Here is a 20,321-nt window from a genome sequence, read left to right on the forward strand (position 1 = left end):
TGTATGTTTCAATTTTTTCCAAGAAAAGTAATACTGAGTTTCTGAAAGACACATGGCTCTTAAGAGTCCTTTTCTCTGTTAGACACAAAACACATATAATGTGTTTAAAGTTGTTTCTGTAATAAGATGTCAACCATAAAATCACAAAATTGACTATATGCAGAGTGAGTGTCCATTGAGAATATTTTAGAGTATGATAAACAGAAATTAGAAATGCTTCTTTTTCTGCCTTGTGTTGCTGAATTTAATTATCTGGTACATTTTATATAGTTATGTAATTGATCTCCAGAGGTAAGGGTTATTCTCTTTTTTAAACAGATATTTGGTTGCTTACAGCAAATTAAAGGTACTAATAACTAAGTAAATAGCCCAAAGTTTAATTGCTGATAATACATAGCAGTTAACAAGCAGTTTTAGCCTGTTCATATCTAGATAGCCAAGAAATACCTTCTAAAACCGTACCATAAGATGTGAATGACTGAGAGAGAAATGTGTTGTGCTGAGAAGGAGCCTGGCATTGAAATGTTGGCTTTTATTTCTCTGCATGTTCTTCTTAGCCTGGGATGCAGACGGAGCTTAAGTCTGAGCTGTTTTTAGTGGCACCGGAAAGAGCCAACCTTGAAAATAGCAAGCCTTGTTATTGACTCTGTGTGGCCGCTGCGATGGCCTGGAGTGGGTGGCTTCCTTCCCATTCCATTTAAATTCTAGGTTAGGTCAGTGCTCACCCATGAATGACTATTTAAAGGGGACTTGCTGTTTTTCTTTGAAATTGGCACCAGATGTTATTTCTATGCTTGGTCTCAATAATGACTGTGGCAGCAGCAAAGTTGTCTTCAAGATCCTCGTGGCTGAAAAGTTTTAAGGAATTGCATATTTAGCATAAAGGTAAACAGCGACCAACAGTTAGGATTGCTAAGAGTCATTAAGGAAATGGTTTTACAGAGTGGTGGCTACTTTCAGGGAAGGGGTGGAGCAGGGCCAAAGAGGTGTGGTTAGAAGACCCAGCTGAAAAGGGGAGGAGTCTGAAGCATCCCCAGGGGAGTGAGAATGTTGTTACTGTGAGTACAGTCCTGTGTTGATTTCTAGGTGGCACCACGATAAATAACTTTAAGCTTTTGAAAATATTAAAGTTATTAGTTTAAATCACTTTCATTATAAACCCTTTCAGTATCAAGAATGATAAAGCGGGGAGCTGGGGGACTGGCTTACCCAGTAAAGGACTTACCACATAAGGGTAAAGCCCTGAGTTCAAATCCCAGCTGTCTCATAAAAAGGCAAGGGTGGCAGCATCCATCTGTAGCCCTAGTGCTGGGGTGTTGGAGACAGGAGCTCCACCTCTTGAGACTCCCTGGCCAGTCAGTCGGACTGAGCCTGTGAACTCCAGGTTCACTAAGAGCCCTTGCCTCAAAACCTCAAAGCAACTGAGGAAGGCACTTGTGAATGTATATACACACAACACATGATAAGGACAGAGCAAAAAGACTTTTAAAAATAACTTTCTTTTAGAAAATTACCAGTCTTTTTCATTGAAATAAAAGCAGCTAAACTAAATTATTTGAATTTATACTCAGAATAACTATTGTACTGATTTAAAATGTTCAGAAAGTCAGTATATGAATTTTAAAATTTTGCTTTAATAAGCATTTGTATTATTTGCATAACAGTTATAATAAAGATAACTTTACAAACAAAATTAAGATAATTCTTGGGATTTGTTTGTTTTTTAACATACAGAAAACTCTGTCTTCTAGGATCCAGTCAGGTGTATGAGATTTGTAGTGCCTCTCCTTCCCAGAATATTTTCATATTCCTTGCATACAAGCCAGCCTGAGTCCACCCCCTCAGGCTCCGTCAATCAGTCCGTGGTCTGTTTTCTAGCTCAGGAGTTTAGGCTTTCCCAGATAATGGCAACTGGGAGCACACAGTGTGTGTCCTTTGGTCACGTGAGATTCATCTGGGTTTATTTCTAAGTAACAGTAGACTGTATGAGCATGCTGGAGTTTGTACACCTATTGAAGAAGTTGTTGTTCTGTCCCATCTTTTGTTCCATTTTAGCAGTTTGTGCCCCCTCTTCCCTCTCACGCAACCTGCCTAAGCTTTGTCGGGTTTTAAGAGCTGACTTTTGTTTTCATTGAATTTCTGGTTTTGAGCTTTCTCCTTCATTGTTGCAGCTTTAGTTTGCCCTCCACACTTCTCCCATGGTTAGTGTTCACTTCTTTTCCTCCATCGTCTCGTGATGGGAGCTTCGGGAGCATGTCTGGAGCTTTCCTAGTGAGAGCTGCCAAGCTCTAGCCACCCTCTGCCACGCCCCTGTCACCCTCCTGTCACTCTGGGTGTTTTGTCTGGATTGTTTTCATTTGCTCAAAAATATTTTCTAATTTTCTTTCCAATTTCTTTTACTTGTTGGTTATTTAGAAATATGTTGCTTAATTCTCAAGTATTTGGGGGATTCCCCAGATTTCTTTCTACTTTAATGTCCATTTGGTCAGAGTGCCTCCTCTGTATGATTTCAGTCCTGTTAAATATGAGACTTAGTGGTGTAGTGCCTTGTTAGCCCTGGAGAATGCATCATGTGCTCAGACAGAGTGTGTTTTCTGGTGTGGTTGCTAGGGTGTCAAAAGAGCAGCTTGCTTGATGGCAAAGCTTGAGTCCATGTATCCCTGCCATTCTCATGAGCTGTGCCTCTGTGGGTTGGTGACAGTGGTGTGTCACATGCTCCCTTGTCATTGTTGAAATGATACTTTTTCTTCTCACTTGTGTTGTTTTTGTCCCTTCATTTTGAGTTTTCATTATGTATCTGTATACTTGTAATTATTGTTTGATTCTTCCTGAATTACCGATCATTTAACGATTATGAAATATTCCTCTATCTCTTATAGGAACTCATATCCTATAATAGATAGATAATTAGAAAATTAACCTCGTTTCTCTGTGGTTGTTGTTTGCTACTGTGCTTTTTCCTCCTTTGACTTAAAGCGTAGCTGTGCCTTCGAATCTAAAGTGTGCTTCTTATAGATATCGTGTCTTTTTTATTTTTAATTTTCAAAGCAAAAAGCCATATAAATATTAGAGTATAAAACTTGCGAGAGATATCGGAAGGGGGATGGGCAGGAGCTACGTGACTATGCGAAGAGAAGCTTTTATAGAGAAGTCAGTACAGGGAGGGGTCGCAGCAGCGTATGGACACAGCACAGAACACAGCACGGGCCGAGCAGGCAGATTGAGATTCAAAGCACACCACACTATACTATATGCAATTCTACACGAGCGAGGGGGGTGGGGTGGGCGTGGGGTGGCCTTCTACACTACTGTAAGGGCTAGGGCAGAGGAAGTTCTATTCACAAGGAGGAACTAGGGGGCTTTAACCGGTCTCTGGCCACTAGGGGGCAGCCTGGGGCCCTGGGCAGTGGCCTTCTGAGAAGAAATGGCACCTGGTAAGGTGGAGGCCAGGGGCTTGACAACAGGGTCCCAGTGGAAAAGCCCCATCAAAGTGGCTGAGACTTTATGGCTACTTGGTCCCTTTTTCTAGCTACTGGACTAGACCCAGGGTCTAAGAATGACCTTGCTGGGTCTCCCTTCCGGCTAGGACCACTGATCCTTCCACCAAGGGCACCTCTGGAGTACCCAGCACTCACAGAGGCCCCTCTTTCCTTTCTGGTCTTAAACTCGTTTAGAAGCCTTTTTGTTGGACTGAAATGCCCTCTTAAATCCATTGGTCCTGGTGGCTCAGCCTAAGCTGCCCAGGCTGAACGGATGGAGGGGTCTGGCCTGGTATTTGTCTATGGCTAGAATTTGAGAGGTAGTCTAACATCCTTATACATTTGATTGGCTTATTTAATTTCCTTTTTCATTTTTTGTTTTTCAAAACAGTTTCTCTGTATAGCCTTGACTGTCCTAGAATTTGCTCTGTAGACCAGGCTAGTCTCAAACTCAAAGATCTACCTTCCTCTGCCTCCAAAGTGCTGAGATTAAAGGCGAATGCCACCACACCTGGCTCAGTCTACACTTAATATAGTTATTTATATAGTTGTATTTACATCCGTCATTTCGCCATTTATAGTCCGTGTAAGTCATAAATATTCTTGTTCCTTTGTTGTTGTTGTTTTAGCTTAATTTTTTAGTTTGTGATGGAGCAGGGGAGAGACAGACAGATAGAGACAGACAGCAGTCTTGAGTGTGTGCATGGTGTGCTTGTGGCGTGAGCTGAGAGTGGACTCAGGCTACCGGGCTTGCTCAGCCAGTGCTAATACCCCTAAGGCATCTCTCCAGCTCTCACCTTAAGTATTTTTAGTGCAAAACTTCAGTCTTGTTGGCTTTTAGGTTTTATGATTTTAGGTGTCTTGCTACCACGAGCATGAGAAGTCTGTTTCTAACATTGTTGTTCATGATGTGACTATAGGTGGTTCTTTGTGTTTATAGTCTTTATTGAGCTTTTTGGATCTTTAGATTAAAATTTAGCCACTATTTTCAGTTGTTTCTACCCCCTTTTCCTGATTTTCTTCTTATTGGGATATCAAGTAGTTTTTGCAGTTGCTTTCTGTCCTACAGGTGTCTGTAGTTCTGTTGATTTGTGTCTTTCTGTTGCCTTCTGGTCCTGCCATTGGTGTTTTCACGCCTTCCGTGGAGCAGTTATGCCTTTAACTCCTTGGATCAGGGCATTTACTTTGGACCATTTCGGTCCTTTGGAATGTGAGACCTGCTTAGTGTCACAGCTGTGGTGAAACCTGGAACAGTGCACCGCCTGTATGGAAAGCAGTGTGTCTTTTGTTCTAGTTTTTGAGGTGTCACATGAGGTCAGCTTGATTAGTTTTTTTTAATAATTCCTATTATGCTCTTTTCTAGGAAAACAAAAATTTGGGTTTGGATCCCCATGTTTTGAACAATGGCCCAGAGCAGTGGTTCTCAGCCTGTGGTCATGAGCCTTTTGGGGTTCACAGATCAGATGTCCTACATGTTGGCTATTTACATTACCACTCATAACTAGCAAAATTACAGTTATGAAGTAGCGATAAAATGTTCTGGTTGGGGTCACTGCCTCATGAGGAACTGTGTTATTAGTGTGGCAGCATTAGGAAGGTCAAGAAACACTGCTCTGGAGGGTGGTAGAAGCCTATGCCTGACTATGACTTTCTCTGGTTTTGTTGTTTAACATATCCAGTCAAGTTTGCCTGCTTGTCTTTAAGTGTCCCTGGATTCTTCCTTAAGTTCTTCATCCTTTCTCTTTTATAGTGGCACACGTCCCCTAAGCCCGGGTTCCCTTCCACAGCGGTGCTCTCTGCAGATTTACTTGGAGTCCTGTCCACACTCCAAGCTCAGGCTCCCGGTGATTACTGTCGCCCGTGCCTCCAGCAGGCCCTAGCCCTGCCTTCCTATTCCTCCCATTGTAGATGGGTGCCTGGTCTTCGTTCCTGGGCATGGGCACACTGGGTTTAGTGTTTTCCCCCATCTGTGCCCTGCCTCATGCTTCCAATTACGCCCCACCCCCTGCTGGGAATGCAATATCCTCCTTCCTTTGCCCTTTCCAGGCTCCGTTCCCAGGAACTTTTCCAAAAGCCTGAGCTCTTCCTGTGACTTTCCGTCCTCTGAGCTCCTGTCCCACCTTGTTTCCTGGATGTGTTGTGGTTCCAAGGGCACTGCCTACTGTGACATTCTCTTGTTACCTGGCCCATGTGTATGTCCAGGCACTCCTACAGTCACTGCTAAAGTTAGGGCAAAAGTTTCTGTCCTTTTTTTTTTCTTTGTCTTTTTCTATTCACTTTTGAAACATGGGTCCACTACCTCCCTTAGCATCACACCCCACATATGTGTAATTTGATTTTGTGAATAGATATGAAAATGGACTTTATCAGCTACATCACTGCTAAGAGCAAACACAAGAGTGAATTTACCCCCTTGTATTACAGATCAGTTAAGCTCAGATGGAACAAAACTGCCATTGAGAGTCATATGCTGCATACAGAATCATGCCTACCTGTTTTCAAATGAACATTTTACTCAGTTTTTTGAGAAATTAGTAAATAATGAGTATCCTAGGATAAGTTTGTCAATATTAGAAAAATTACTTGAAGTCAATATATTTTGACCCCACATTCCTTTCATAAAAACAAAACAAACCAAAAACAAACAAACAAAAAAAAACTAGCTGTTAAGAATGTTCCCAGGGCCAAAGAGTTGTCTCAGAGGGGAAGCACATTTGTTGCTAGGCCTAATGATGGGAGCTGGATAGCCCGGAACCTTCCACGGTGGCAGAGAGAATTCGCTCTCAGAAGTTGCCCTCTGCCCTCTGTGTACAAGGACATGTATACATAGCAATAATAATAATAAATGTAATACAATTTTAAGATTGTTTTTAGTAATAACTTTGTAGCAAAGACAGAAAACTTTCTGTAAATGTCCTGACTATAAACATATTTAAGCTTTGTAGGACACATATGATCTCTACTCTATGGTCTTTGTTTGGATGTTGTGGTTTTACTATTTTTTAAAAATAATTTATCTTTATTTTTATATTAATTAGCATTTTGCCTGAATTATGTCTGTCTGAGTGTATCAGATCTTGGAGTTACAGTCGTGAGCTGCCATGTGGGCACTGGGCATTGAACCCTGGTCCTCTGGAAGAGCAATCAGTACTCTTAACCACGGAGCCATCTCTCCAGCCCCTGTAGTTTACTGTTCTTAAAATGGAAGTGCCAGTTTCAGCTTGCCAGCAGGTTTGGTCCGCTGGGCTGTAGTGTGGCTAACTCCTGGTCAGTAGTAAACAGTCAGAAAAGCTCACGTGACAGCAAAAGACTTTACTATCTGACGGACGTGGTGTTCCTCAACTACCTGTGTGTCCAGGGTGGTAGTGCAAGTTCTAACCTAAGAGGAATGGCTGGAGAACGGGGTTAGGGAAGGCGGGTGTGAGGGGGCCGCATCCTAAGTCTTTATACCAAGTGCCTGTGGGGGAAGGAGCAGGCCTGGCCTGCCCCGTGCTGCAGTGGAGCCATGGAGTAGGGGAGTTCTTCTGTGTTTACCTGGGTGCCTCCACTCGTAGATCTCCTATTACCTGCTTAGGAGGGCAGCTGTACAGTTATGGAAGCAGCTACCTTGAAGTAACCATTCCTTTCTCTCCTGACCAAGGACTTGGCTCATCAGAGTCAGGCTTCTGGCTCAGGTTAATGACCCTGCGCCTCACTCTTTAAGCCAACACTTTTCAGTATTTAGGAAACTCTGGCAATTGCTGGGGCTGGGTAAGTTAGTGCTGGCTATGGAAGCATTAGAGTCTGAATTCAGATCCCCCAGACCACAGAAAAGCCAGGTACCTGGTGCATATCTGTAACCCTAATAGGGGTAAAGGGGTAAAGGTGGAACCTGGGGCTCCCTGGCCAGCCAGAGTAGCTGACGCAGTTAGCAGCAGGTTCATGAGAGGCCCTGTCTCGAAAACTACGGTGGAGAGCTGTGGAGAAAGATGGATGATGTTTGGCTTCTGATCTCCATACATGCACTCATGGTTGAACACATCTGAGAACACAGATGTGTACACATGCAGCCCCTTTCTCCAAGTCTGGCAGGCTGAGAGAAACGTGCTTTAGCAAGGCTGAATGGTTTGCAGGCTAGCCCCAAGTTCTGGGCTTCAGAGCATCATCTCTGTGGAGATATATATAACTAATTGTATTTACTTGAATTGTAGCAGTATTGATTCTCTTTATTCTTTGGAGTTCAATCAGAATGCGATTTATATTACCTTTGGTTTTGGTTGTAGAGGTTGGCGATTTGAAGGAGCTGCAGACACTAGACATTTCTAGCAATCGCTTGCTAGCTTTACCCGAGAGGCTTCACCTGTGCCTTTCTCTGCAGTACCTCACTGTGGACCGCAATCGGCTATGCTGTGTGCCGCGCCATCTCTGCCAGCTGCCCAGCCTCAATGAGCTCTCCATGGCTGGAAACCGTCTTGCATCTTTGCCCATTGGTAAGTGTTATGGTTATATGATGACTAGACAAGCCAACACATACGAGACAACATTATTTCCTTAACTAGAACAGATTAGCGTCTTTCTGTTGATCCTGATGATTCCTCCGTAAAGCCATTTTTGACATGAGCAACAGCCATTATCGCCAGATGACAAAGGAAGTTATTTTAGTCAGGGATGATGTCATTGCTTGTGTTGCCAGGCAGGGTCTCCCTGTATGGCCACGCTGTTCTTGAACCTTCATCCTCCTGCCTTGGCCTCCCAAGTGCTACCATGCCTAGCTCAGGGATCCCATACTTACAAAATCAGTCAGTGCCTTCACAGAATGTACCAGCTATGAGAAATTACTCTATGAAGGGAATTAAAATGGTGTGACTGAAAGTCTGACAGAGAGCCTTGAGCATTACGAAGGGATGACTCCCAGGACAAGCACATCTGCTAAGTCCTGTTTCCTCTGCTCCTTTAGTCCTGTAGATTTAACCCAGGGTCACACATGCTAGGCAAGCTCTGCACCACTAACCATGTACCCCAAACCCCAAATCTGTCTCTAGATTAGAAGCCAATGTCTATATTGGCTTCTGCCATGGAAAGTTAGTTTTGAGATTTGTTATAAGTACTAATGTCAGAAAATCTGAATGTAAAACTGTGAAGACTTTAAAATTGACTAAATTGCCTGCTGAACCAGAAATGCCACCTTGGCGAATAAAACCTTATCCCCTGTAGATTTCTTAGTTGATTCATTTTGATGTGTTATATGTCGGACACATCGGTCTTTAATAATAAGGTACATTTATTTCACATAGAACTAAATTATTTTTTCAACTTCTAAGAAATGCAAGTGCCAGTTTTAAAAAATGAAGACACATAGGACCCTAAACTGTTACAGCTTCACTCATAAAAGCATCTTAATAGTAGTAATTTATCTCTGAGGACAATGAAGTCGCTTACCAGTCCCTGAAAGAAAATGTTTGCACATATAATTCATTTTATGTATTTTCAATTTAAAGTTTCTTCTTGAAATCTTTAAAATAACAGAAACTTGAAAATCAAATCATATAATAAAAACTGCTAAATTTAAGGAAATTAATTTCCCACAGATATATTCCACAATTATAAATTAACAAAGTAACATAAATCTACTTAAAAAAACAAGCTATACTTCTAAAAAAAACCTGAGCTTTTTGAGTGAGAATGTCAAATATGCATATTTAAAGAGTGAACATGTCTGCTGGACTGACAGGGAGAACTCAGAACAGTTGCAGGGGCCAGCACCTGGACAAGTTGTGCCACTTCACAGTGGGTGACCTGCAGTACTTGCTGATCATCACTGTCCATGTCTGAAGGTCAGAGGTGACAGTCTCTATCCTACGTAGTTCACGGGTGAGAGCTATAAGAAGTGCACAGGGATCGGTGACTCATGAGTCAGGAGATGCACCTGTCAGAGTGCACACCCGACTATGCTCCTCCTCCTCATGTGCAAGACACCACAGTAGGCGCCGGGACCTTGGACCACTTCCTAATGGCTTTCAACCATGTGACTGCCAGGATGGTGCAGTCATGGCTGAAAGGGGAGAAGGGAAAAGATTAAATTATTTAATTTGTGTGGCATAAAACTCAACTTGCAAAGAGTTCAGAGTAAAACTGCAAATTGTCTTATAAGCAACCCAGAACTTCGCATGAGCTAGTTAAATCTCATGGCTCTACAATTTTCTATTATTTTTATCATCACATATGTGTGTGTAGGAGTGTGTGTGTATGTGTGTAATGTGTGTTTCTTTTAGAAACTACATGGGTGAGAAGTATTTTCTGTATTAGTTTAACTGCAGCAGTAATAAGCCATCACTTACTGTACACTCTCCTTAGTCAAGTTATTTTGTTTAATTGCTGCACATATAGTCTCTAATTATTGTAAAATTATTACAAACCAGTTGACAAACTAATTTTACAGATGAGGAGATTTGTGGACAGAGTAGTTACGTAACCCGCCTAGAGTCGCAGTGAGTAATCTAACTAAAGCCAGACTCCATTTCTAAGCCTGATAGTCCTTCCACCTTGACATTCTCTCTTTATATTCCAGAATTGTTCAGTATAAGGGCACTCTGCACTGAAGGTGGCTGTCTCTAGTATCTGGTAGCACTCTGCCCTTTTTACCCCGTTTGGGCCACCCTCCAACACTTGGCGGAGTCTGTGGCCACAGGCTGAGTCTTGGTTTTGGTGCTGCTGTTACTTCCTCTGTCTCAACTCAGCTTTTCACACAGCTGTGCTTGCCTTCAGCCCTGCCCTGCAGCAGCTCCTTGGCCCTGGCTCCTGCTCCCCTGATCATTTGCTTACCTTTCCTGACTTTGTTTCAGTAGTGACAGCTGTGAAGCATCTTCTAAATGTACTTTGCCTGATGCTGGTGTTGCTCAGTTAGCTGAAACAGTAGGATTACTGTGAGTTTGAGGCCAGCCTAGACTACACAGGAAGCCCTAGGCCAGCTTGGACCACCATGTGAGACCTTGTCTTGAGGAGGAGGAGGGAGAAGAGGATGATGAAGAGGAGGGGCAGTAGGGGATTCTTTTAAGTATATACACTTGAAGTCTTCCTTTGGGCTTATCTAAACCATAGCTGTCTAATCTGAGAACTGCTTGAGGAAGGATCAGATGGACCATGGCAGCTGGTAATGCTTCCTTTTTTACAGAACTAAGGAGCCATCTAGAAATGTGGCAAATATGAGTGCTTGCTTATGGTCATTCAGACAGACTCTTAGAAAACATGAATACTTCTTAATGGTCAGACAGACAGATGGACAAACTCACACACAAAGTTTTTGAGCAACAGAAAGCTTTGTGTTTAGCCATGCTACTTAGACCTTGGCATAGGAACATAAGCCTTGTGGGATGTCTCTGTGATAGGAGGTGGAACCCATACTTTGGGGGGACCACTCACTAAATTCAGTCTCTTACCAAAGTCTAGCTGGAGGATCCCAGTTTTTCTTTTTTTCTTTACAATTTTTTTTATTAATTACTTTTTTTTTTTTTTTTTTTTTTTGGAGACAGGGTTCTCTGTGTAACAGTCTTGGCTTGGCTGTCCTGGAACTCACTTTGTAGACCAGGCTAATGTCAACCTCACAGAGATCCACCTGCCTCTGCCTCCTGAGTGCTAGGATTGAAAGTGTGCACCACCATGCCCAGCTCTGTTTTCATTTCATGTGCCTTGGTGGTTTGCCTGTCTGTCTTTCTGTCTGTGTGAAGGTGTCGGATCATCTGGAACTGTAGTTACAGACAGTTGTGAGCTGCCATGTGGGTGCTGAGAATTGAACACTTGTCCTCTAAAAGAGCAGCCAGTGCTCTTAACCACCGAGCCATCTCTCTGGTCTGCGGGAGCTCAGTTTTTATGGGTTTAAACAGCTGTCTGATAGTAGCTGCTTCAGACGGCAGCTACAGAAGCTGCCTGTAAGGATGGCTTAGCTGGCGTGTGATACTGTCGATCCCGTTAGGTGCCTTTGAATGTGTGGTGCTTTAGTCACTTGTAATACTGTCAAGCCATTAAGGTTCTTTGGCTGTTCTTCCTGAAATGAAAAGATGCGTCAGAAAGACGGATGCTGGTATTATTACCGTACAGTGACAGTTGAATGACAGATGAGCCTACAGACAGGCTTTGTTCACAGTGGTGACTATCAGCATAGGAGGAAAAAAAACCAATCGCTTGAACCTCATGCTATGAAACTTAGCAGAGGGCTCAAAACTTGGCATTTTTTGCTACTGAGTTGATACAGCTTGGTTGACTTACTCCTCACAGAATTGTGGCTTCACCTCTTACCTTCTGAGGGTTGAGGGGAGTACAGAGAAAAAGCTTTTCCCAGGTCTCCTGGTTTTCCTTGAGTTAGTAAACCTAATTATTTGGGAATGTTTACTACCTATTCCATGTTGAATAATGAATGCAAGGATTGTGAATTGCTAGGCCCAGGTTGGCTGTAGAAAAGCATGTTTTAGCTCCCTGACAGTGCTGTGTCACAAAATTCAGTGCCTGTAGCGTTTGTGGTTGACAAGAAAACAAAGGTGCATCTAGTTTAGCAGGCTAAATTTCTATTAAATGTTTAAGGTTAGATTTTTATTACATGTTTATTTAGAAAAGTATAAATGGGGGTCAACAAGATAGCTCAGCTACTAAAAGTGCTTGCCGTGCTGCCTGAGTACCTGAATTTGACCCCAAGAGCCCACATGGAAGGAAAGGACTGACTCCTGCAAATCATCATGTGACTTTGTATGTGCATGCCTTAAATAGTAATAAATAAATGTAAAAAGTAATTTTTAAAAAACAGTCAATTATTTGTTTGGAAAGATTTGTTTAAATTTTATGTGTAAGAGTGTTTTGCCTGAATGTACGTATGTACACCATGGGTGTGCCTGGTGCTCTCGGGGAACCGGAAAGGGAATTAGGTTCCCTGGACCTGGGGATAGAGGTGGTTGTGAGCTGCCATGTAGGTCCTGGGAACTGAACACAGGCCTTCTACGAGAACAGCAAGTGCTCTTAACTGCTGAGCCATTTCTCCTGCTCCCAGAGAGTAAATTCTTAAGAACATGTAGCATGTGACATTGAGGTTGACAAAAGAGCCTGGGAATAAATTAACGTGGAGTAAGTCCAGCAGATAGTAGGCATAGTAATGAGAAATGATTTGAGCTTCTAGACCAGCCTTGGAGTTGACCCTCAGTCTAGCAGTGACATGTTTTCTTGGGAAGGTGTGAGTGTTAAGGACCAGTGCTACAATGGAATGACAGATCCTGTACTGTCTCCTACCCTGCAGCATAGAGAATGCTTTAAACTGTCCACCTGCCACACAGTGGAGAACACTGAGTGCTTTGGAGCAGTTGTCCACTAGCTTTGTAAGAACTGGGTACTTTATTAGGAAAAAACCAAACATGGCAAGTTAGTGTTTGGAACCAGCTCCCAGGATTTTAAATGTGCACTGAAGTAAGTTCCTTCCCATTGCAAATTGAGGATGAAAACTACAAGTGTGGTACTTACATGTACTGTTTGTATTGCTTCTTACTTATTCCCACTTCCTCCATGTTTGCTGAGAAGGTCAGGAATTGCTGCTATTTACAGGGTTTGGTTTTTTTAATGTCCATTGTAAAACTAATCAGACTGTAAACCACTATTAGAGCTGTATTAAGCTATTAACTTCATTTTTAGGTTTTAGCTTACACATAAAAAGATTAAAATGTGTATTTATGAGATACCCTGGGATGCTTTGATGTATGTATCAGTTAATGGTTTCATGATTCCCAAACCTGGAGATGCCTGTCAACTCTGCTCTACTAAACTGTAGATGTAGTTGGAAGAACTGATACCATGAGGCCCTTGTAACTCCACTTAATGGGATTTAATTGCCAAATTTGTGGCTTGAATCAGTTTGAATGCCAGCAAATTTGTTCCCATACAGACAGACTCAGGAGTCAGAGTTAGACCTACATTTGACCTTAAAGTGTAATAACTTCCTTCTAAAGGGAAACCTAAACATGAGGCAAAAAATTATTCTGAAGGAATAATGTTAATGAAATGAAAACTGAAAAATAAAGTAATTACAAAGTAGAAATAATGGAAAAGAAAGCCTTGATAATAAAGTCCAAAAATTAGTTGTGGGAAGACATGAAAGGGAATTAATCTATTAATTACATCCATAAAGATCTTACTTGAAAAGTAATCCAAATTTCTTCAAGCAAATGGACGTTCAAGGCTAGAGATCTGGCTCAGGCTAAGTGCTTGATCTTGAGTTTAAGCCCCAGAACCTTGTGAAAGAGCTGAGTTGTGGCTCACACAGGTATAAGCCCAGCACTAGGGAGGAGACAGCCTGGCCTATTTTGCCAGCAGAGACCCTGTCTCAGAAAACAAGCTGGACAGCATCTGAGGAGTAATACCTGAGGTTGACCTCTGGCCTCCACATACATATTCATACGTGTGGAGGGGGGTGGGGGAAAGGGAGGGAAGGAAGAGAAGGAGAGAGAAAGGGAGGAGAGAGGGGAAGAAGGGGAAGAGAGAGAAATGAATAATGGATGTTCATTGTGCCCTTGTGTAAGTATTTGTGAGGAAAGTCATTTTCTTTCTGCTGTCGCATGATGGGGCTCTATTGGCCTCTCAGGTCTTTGCTCTACTTCAGATTTTCGTAGAGAATTAACAAGGATTATTTAATGTGGCTTCTACAAGCATGGGCCAGATGTTGACTTCCTGTGCTAGTGTGTAATAAGAAAGCATGCGGAGATTTGGACAAGTATGTGTTTTTTGCTAAGCTTGAGTAGGATTTGGTGGGGTGGGATGAGATTGAGATGGAAAGCACCAGTTAAAAACAAACAAATCCAGGTGGGGGCACACGCCTGTCATCCCAGCACTTGGGAGGCAGAGGTGGGGGAACTGGGAGTTCAAGGTCATCCTTAGTCACGTGATGAGACAGCATCCTGGACTACATAAAATCCTATCTCAAACAAGTAAACAAAGAGCCTGTCACCTAGTCATAGGAAGATACAGATGTGAAATTCTAGAAACTAAGTGCTGTGAGGGCTAAGCTTGGAGCCAGATACTCGCCAGCAAAACTTTTTGTTATTCTAGAACGGTGACAGGAATGTGCGGTGCTGGCAGCGTCTGGATGATGTCGTTAATTGACTTAAAAGCAAGAACCTGCAGTTTCCATCAGACACCGTTCTAAAGTTCTTACATTCAAAACACGCAGGCCTGAGTCCAGCCAAGCAACAGTGCAGGATACCTCGAAGCAGAGACCGTCTGCTCCTTGGCTCTTGGCAAGGCACTAGACAACATGTTGTTTTGAGTCCTCTAGTCCCTACCATGCTGGGCAGTCATTAGTACGTACTAATAAGGGCAGTAATTAGTACGTACTAATAATTCCTCCTAAGGGTCTTCCCACTTAAAGGAGATCTTCCCACCCTTGATATGTCTGCTTGAAATCTGTGCGGCAGAACTTACCTACTAGTTTCCTGGACTTTTAAAGGAAGCAAAGACGTGTTTGTTCATTGCTTATTTCCTTAGCATTGTCCCTTGCAGATCCAGCTCTGACATCACACTTGAATGCCGGGGGCATGTCCCTTCAATGTGCATGCCCTTTCTGGGCAGTACCATACCTGTTTTCTGTGTGAGCCCCCCCTTAAAGAGCTGTCCAGAGTGTGTGATGCTGAAGTGAGCACTTATATCCATAGTTCAGGCTCTGCAGTTTAGTAACTCTTGTGGACTTGGCCATAGGAAAGCTATTTAATCTAATCATCAACAATAGGGTAATAGTAGCTTGTTAGCATGATTGTAAGAGTTCTGTAAGACACATGTAAAATGCATGCCACCCTGTAAATTCTTCATAAATATCCAATTAGTCTGAGCTACTTTTGTTCTTACATTAGACTGTAAAAAAGAATAGAGAGTGGCTTGATTTTTGTGCCTCAAAACACCCTGCACGGTCTCTAGCCCTGGTTTCTGTGACTTGACCTGTGCAAGAGAACTAGAGATCCTGGAGTGTGACTATTCAAACTGTTCAAACCAATAGCAAGGAAGCCTTGACTCCAACAGTCACTTCGTTCTACAGAGTAGGGAGCATCTAATTAGTAACCCACTGTGAAAGTGTTTTGTTAAGTTCATCTCCATGTGTGCATGTGCACATGCGTGTGTGCATGCATGTACACAGGTGCATAATCCAAGGACAACATGCTGGAGTTGGTGCTCTTTTACCATGTTGGATCCTGGATTGAATCCCGATTATCAGGCTTGGGGACAACTGCTTTACCCATTGAGCCATCTTGCCTAGCCTGAAATGTTATTTTGTAAAAGTTGAGTACATCAGAATAACTATGGTTATGTAAACGATGTAATGGGGTCTGGTGCATGGATCTGTCTGTGCTCAAAGAAGTTAGCACCTAAAGGAAATTCATTGTTCTAGAAAAGTGGCTGAAGTGTCTTTGTTATTTAGGGAGTTATATAGGTGATTTGACTTAATTTTGAAAGTCATTTTGTAATGGTCTGTGAATTAGTCTGAATTTGTTGTGTGGGCCCCCTGTGTTTTCTTGTACTGGGCATCCAACTTACTGAACTGTGAGGGTTGGCTTGACATGGATAGAGCATTCTGAGCAGGCAGTTTTGATGTGCTCCTTTGATGCTTCAGTTTCTGTTAGCCCCATCTCTTTGTTTAAGAGGCTTTGTTATTCATCTTTTGATAAGTAAATAGACCTTATACTAGTCAGGACGTAATAAACACAGATCCTGTTCTGTTCTGCAATGTATCATTCTGTGCTTGCTCACACTGTGTGATTAAGAGAGCAATAGCCGGAACACATAGGAGCGTCTTGTTCCTACAGCCATGTGGACTGCATATGCCAGAGCCCTGGTGTTGATAAAAAGGAGAAGAACTGAGGTTTGTAGAGGACTCCCAGCCTTTGCTGATTTCTAAGCACCACACTTGGTCTGTGAGGCTGTAAAAGAAGGAACTACTTGAGGTGTGGTGCAATTCCTTTAAAAGTAACCCAACAAAGGGGAGAGAGGACCTGCAGAGAACATATCCAGAGGTTAGGCACAGCCCCCCAGTTGGGGGCCACCCATCTCCAAAATATTAAGTGGAGCAGCGACTGAAGGAAAGGCCATCCAGAGACTGTCCCACTCAGGGATCCATCCTATACGCAGAATCAAACCCAGTCACTATTGCTGATGCCAAGAAATGCTTGCTGACAGGAGCCTGATATAACTGTCTCCTGAAAGGCTCTGCCAGAGCCTGACCAATACAGAGGCAAATACTTGCAGCCAACCATCAGACTGGGCAAGGGAACCCAATGGAGGAGTTAGAGAAAACTGATGTTGCTGAAGGGGTTTGCAACCCCATAGTAGGACCAACAACATCAACCAACCAGATCCCTCAGAGCTCCCAGGGACTAAACCACCAACCACAGAGCACACATGGAAGGACCAGTGGCTCCAGCTACATATGTAGCAGAGGATGGCCTTGTCGGACATCAATGGGAGGAGAGGCCCTTGGTCCTATGAAGTCTTGATGCCCCAGTATAGGGGAATGCTAGAGTGGGAAGGCAGAAGTTGGGGGGGTAAGTGGGGAGCATCTTCATAGAAGCAGGGGAAGGGGCATGGGATAGGGGTTTGCAGAGGGGAAACATGGAAAGGGGATGACATTTGAAATGTAAATAAAGAAAACATCCAATTTTTAAACAAGTAACCTAAAGCTGGTGATGACGCATGTCTTAATCCGAGCTTTCAAGGAGCAGAAGGAAGCAACTTTCTGTGAGTTTCAGGCCAACCTGGGCTACAACACAGAAACCCTGTCTCCAGAAAACAAAGAAAATAGCCGCCTGAACAGTCACTGGTGGCTTTAAAACCTGGACAGGCAGACAAATAGCTCTGTGCTTTGTAAGTTTCACATACTGAGCCTTTTTTACAAGGCCCTTTTGTTGCTATTTGTTTGTGGATATGTGTTTGATTTTAGTTTTTTGAGACAGGGTCTCTTTGCATGGCCCTGGTTGTCCAAGAACTCACCATGTTGACCAGTCCGACCTTAAACTGAGAGATCAACCTGCTTCTGCTTCCTGGGTACAAGAAGGGTTTTTTTGTTTGTTTGTTTTTTGAATGTTCTTTTATGATCTTTATTTAGCATGTAGTATTGGTGAAATAATATAAGTAAATAATATTAATCAAAAGAAAATAAACCTTTATCGGCTAGTAGGTAAGTAGTCTCTTCTAAAGTCTATCATTTAGTGAAGATTTTCTGTATTACGTACGAAGAAACCAGGGGCCAAAGTGATGGTGCAATGACTTAGAGCACTTATGCTCTTGCAGAGGACCTGGGTCCAATTCTCAGCACCCGTGTGGTGGTTCATAGCCATCTGTAACTCATAAACTTCCAGGGAATCCAATGCCATCTTCTGATCTCCATAAGAACAGGCATGACATGGTACAAATGCATACATAAACTTCAAACACATAAATAATCTAAACAAATAACATATATGTAGTGTTATTTATTTACATTCATATATGTGTGCATGTATGTGTATGTATGTATTATGTATGTATATATATACACATATATATATATATACACACACACACACACATATATATATATATATATACACACATATATATATGAGAGAGAATGTAAGAACCAAACACAGGGGCTCATAACTGTAATTCTAGCAGTTGAGGGGCTGAAGCAGGAGAATTGTCATAAGTTGTCACCAGCCTGAGCTGCTTAGTGAATTTCAGGTTAGTCTGGGTAAGACAATATAAAAAAAGACTCAAAGCTTTTCCATGCAGCAGATTCTTGTATTTCAGGCTCATTTATTTAAACTGCTAGTCCTCTGGGCTTGGGAATTTTGGCAGCAGACTATATTCTGGCTGGCTAAGAGTGTGCTTTTCTGAGGCAGCCAGAGCCTAGCTCTCTCAGCTGGGACCTTGCCAAACAAGGAGCTTTCTCACCCTGACCAGCAGGCTGTGCTGTGTCAGCTAAAACAGCCGCCGGGCTCTTCTCAGGATCTACACTCCTTTTCTGATCTCTTTACACTCAGAAGAGCAAGATAAATGACCAGGATGTGCTGAGCACCCGTTACTGTGCGATCAAGCTTGGCACCATATACACCAGCTTCATGGAATCACAAATCCATGAGCTATTACCTTGTTATCCTTATACAGCAAAGGAAGAGACTCTGAATCAGGGAGTCAGGAACCAGTTACCCTGTGGGAAGCCAGGATGCAGTCGCAGTCCTGACTCCAGACACACTAAGAGCATGTCATTGCTTGCTCCCTCTCTTCCTCTCTTCCTCCCTCCCTTTCCTGCATTCCCTCCCTCCTCAGATTGTACTGCTTGGAAATATTACGTGGCATTAACATGTAATAGGCTTTAACACAGCTGATTCAGCTATAGCACAAGATAGTATATACTGCTAGGGCACATGTAATGAATTCGAAAGTGCTCTGGGAGTGCCAGCCAGATCCCCCTAGGATGAAATGTAGCCAAATAGTATTTCTGAGTCATTAACTAGTCATCTTTCCCCATAAAGCAAGGAGAGAAGGCGTGTAAGGAGAAGTAGCAAGTGTCAGTATGTATTTAACTTTGTGGTGTGATGTCTGCATGGCACCTCATCTAATTTGCACCGAGGCTTTTGTGGTATATTAGAGCAGAGAGGTGCTTCCTCTGTCGTGTCCCATTTTGTGTCCTTGGCTTGAAGGGATGAATCATCATCTCCAGAGGCCGTAGCCTCTAGCTCGTTCCTTGCAATTAAAGTATAGAAAAGGGTTGGTACCCTTGCTGCATGCCAAGGAAAGTTCTCTGTTAATTGGCCACACTTCCCAGTGTGTCACTTACTAATAATAATGAGAATAATACCTGTCATATACTAGAGAAGGCTCTGTTCCAAGAATCCTGCTTCACACATTTATAAACCTAGCCATTCTTCCCAAACTTAGGAGATAGTTTTAGTTCCCCCATTACACAGATGAGATCCTAAGGCCACGTATCTAGTAAGCAGAAGAACGAAGGTTCAAGCCCGAGCTGTCTGACTCTAATCTACTCTCCTTTCCTAATTGTTAGTTTGCTCTGTGCCTTACTGCGGCTCCAGTCCAAGCCAGGACCTCCTCCGCTTGGACTTCCTTGAGCTACTTGAGCTCAGAAAGGCACATATGAGACTAGAGACCATTTAGCATTTTGGTGTTGTATTGTTTTTGAGAGCTTGCTCATGTTGGCCTCGAACTCTTAGAAATCCACCTGCCTCTGCCTCCTAAGTGCTAGGATTAAACGCATGTAGTACTTGTGAGTAGCCCATTTATAATTTATGAATGAATTTTTTATTTTAAAAGTTTTCTATGTCTTAAACTCCATAAATTTCCGCTTGTGTTTAAAAGCCTTTGCCATAGAAATTGTGAGAAAACAGGTATTTTAGTGGATTTCTGAGGCCTTTTCTGTTGTTACTGGAATGTGGTATTGATCAGTTAATATTTTTCCTCACCTGTTTTGTAAGTGTAAATTTTTTTGGTTCACTAAGAGAGCAGTTTTCAGTTTTTTGGTACATACATATTTTATTCCTTTAAATCTATGCCACATATTAAATGTGATTCTTTTCCTATGCTCCTTACACCTGATACAGCTGGGGACCAGGCAGTGTTGTGCCCGTTCCCATAGAGCTTGCTGAGGTACAAACAGTCCTGAGCAATGGTGCGATGTCACAGCCACTGGGCTTTCTGCATTAGTGCTTCTCTCTCGTGTTGTGTTGTTTTCTGTGTTTGCAGCTTGATTTAGCAGCAGTTAGGAAGTCTGCGATCGGAGTACTTGGTGATAGTTTTCCTCTTGATAATCTTAGAGGTTATTATTATTCTTCATGTGCAGTGTTCTGAGGGCATGTG

At 42.6% G+C, this 20,321-nt stretch overlaps 1 protein-coding gene across 2 annotated transcripts in view; it reads left to right on the forward strand.

Annotated features, from left to right (window-relative positions):
• Window positions 1-20,321, forward strand: part of Lrrc28 (leucine rich repeat containing 28) — a 129,505-nt gene that overhangs the window by 76,324 nt on the left and 32,860 nt on the right. The window contains exon 6 of one of the 2 annotated variants that reach the window (XM_021168028.3): window positions 7,742-7,948. The exons of the other annotated variant lie outside the window; for it this stretch is intronic. Coding sequence (XP_021023687.1) covers window positions 7,742-7,948 — 207 coding nt within the window. The remainder of the gene's footprint in view (window positions 1-7,741; window positions 7,949-20,321) is intronic. 2 annotated transcript variants of the gene reach the window in all.

The sequence above is a fragment of the Mus caroli genome, unplaced genomic scaffold, assembly GCF_978045245.1.
Source record: "Mus caroli unplaced genomic scaffold, Mus_caroli_1 scaffold_8, whole genome shotgun sequence".
Classification (NCBI taxonomy): domain Eukaryota; kingdom Metazoa; phylum Chordata; class Mammalia; order Rodentia; family Muridae; genus Mus; species Mus caroli.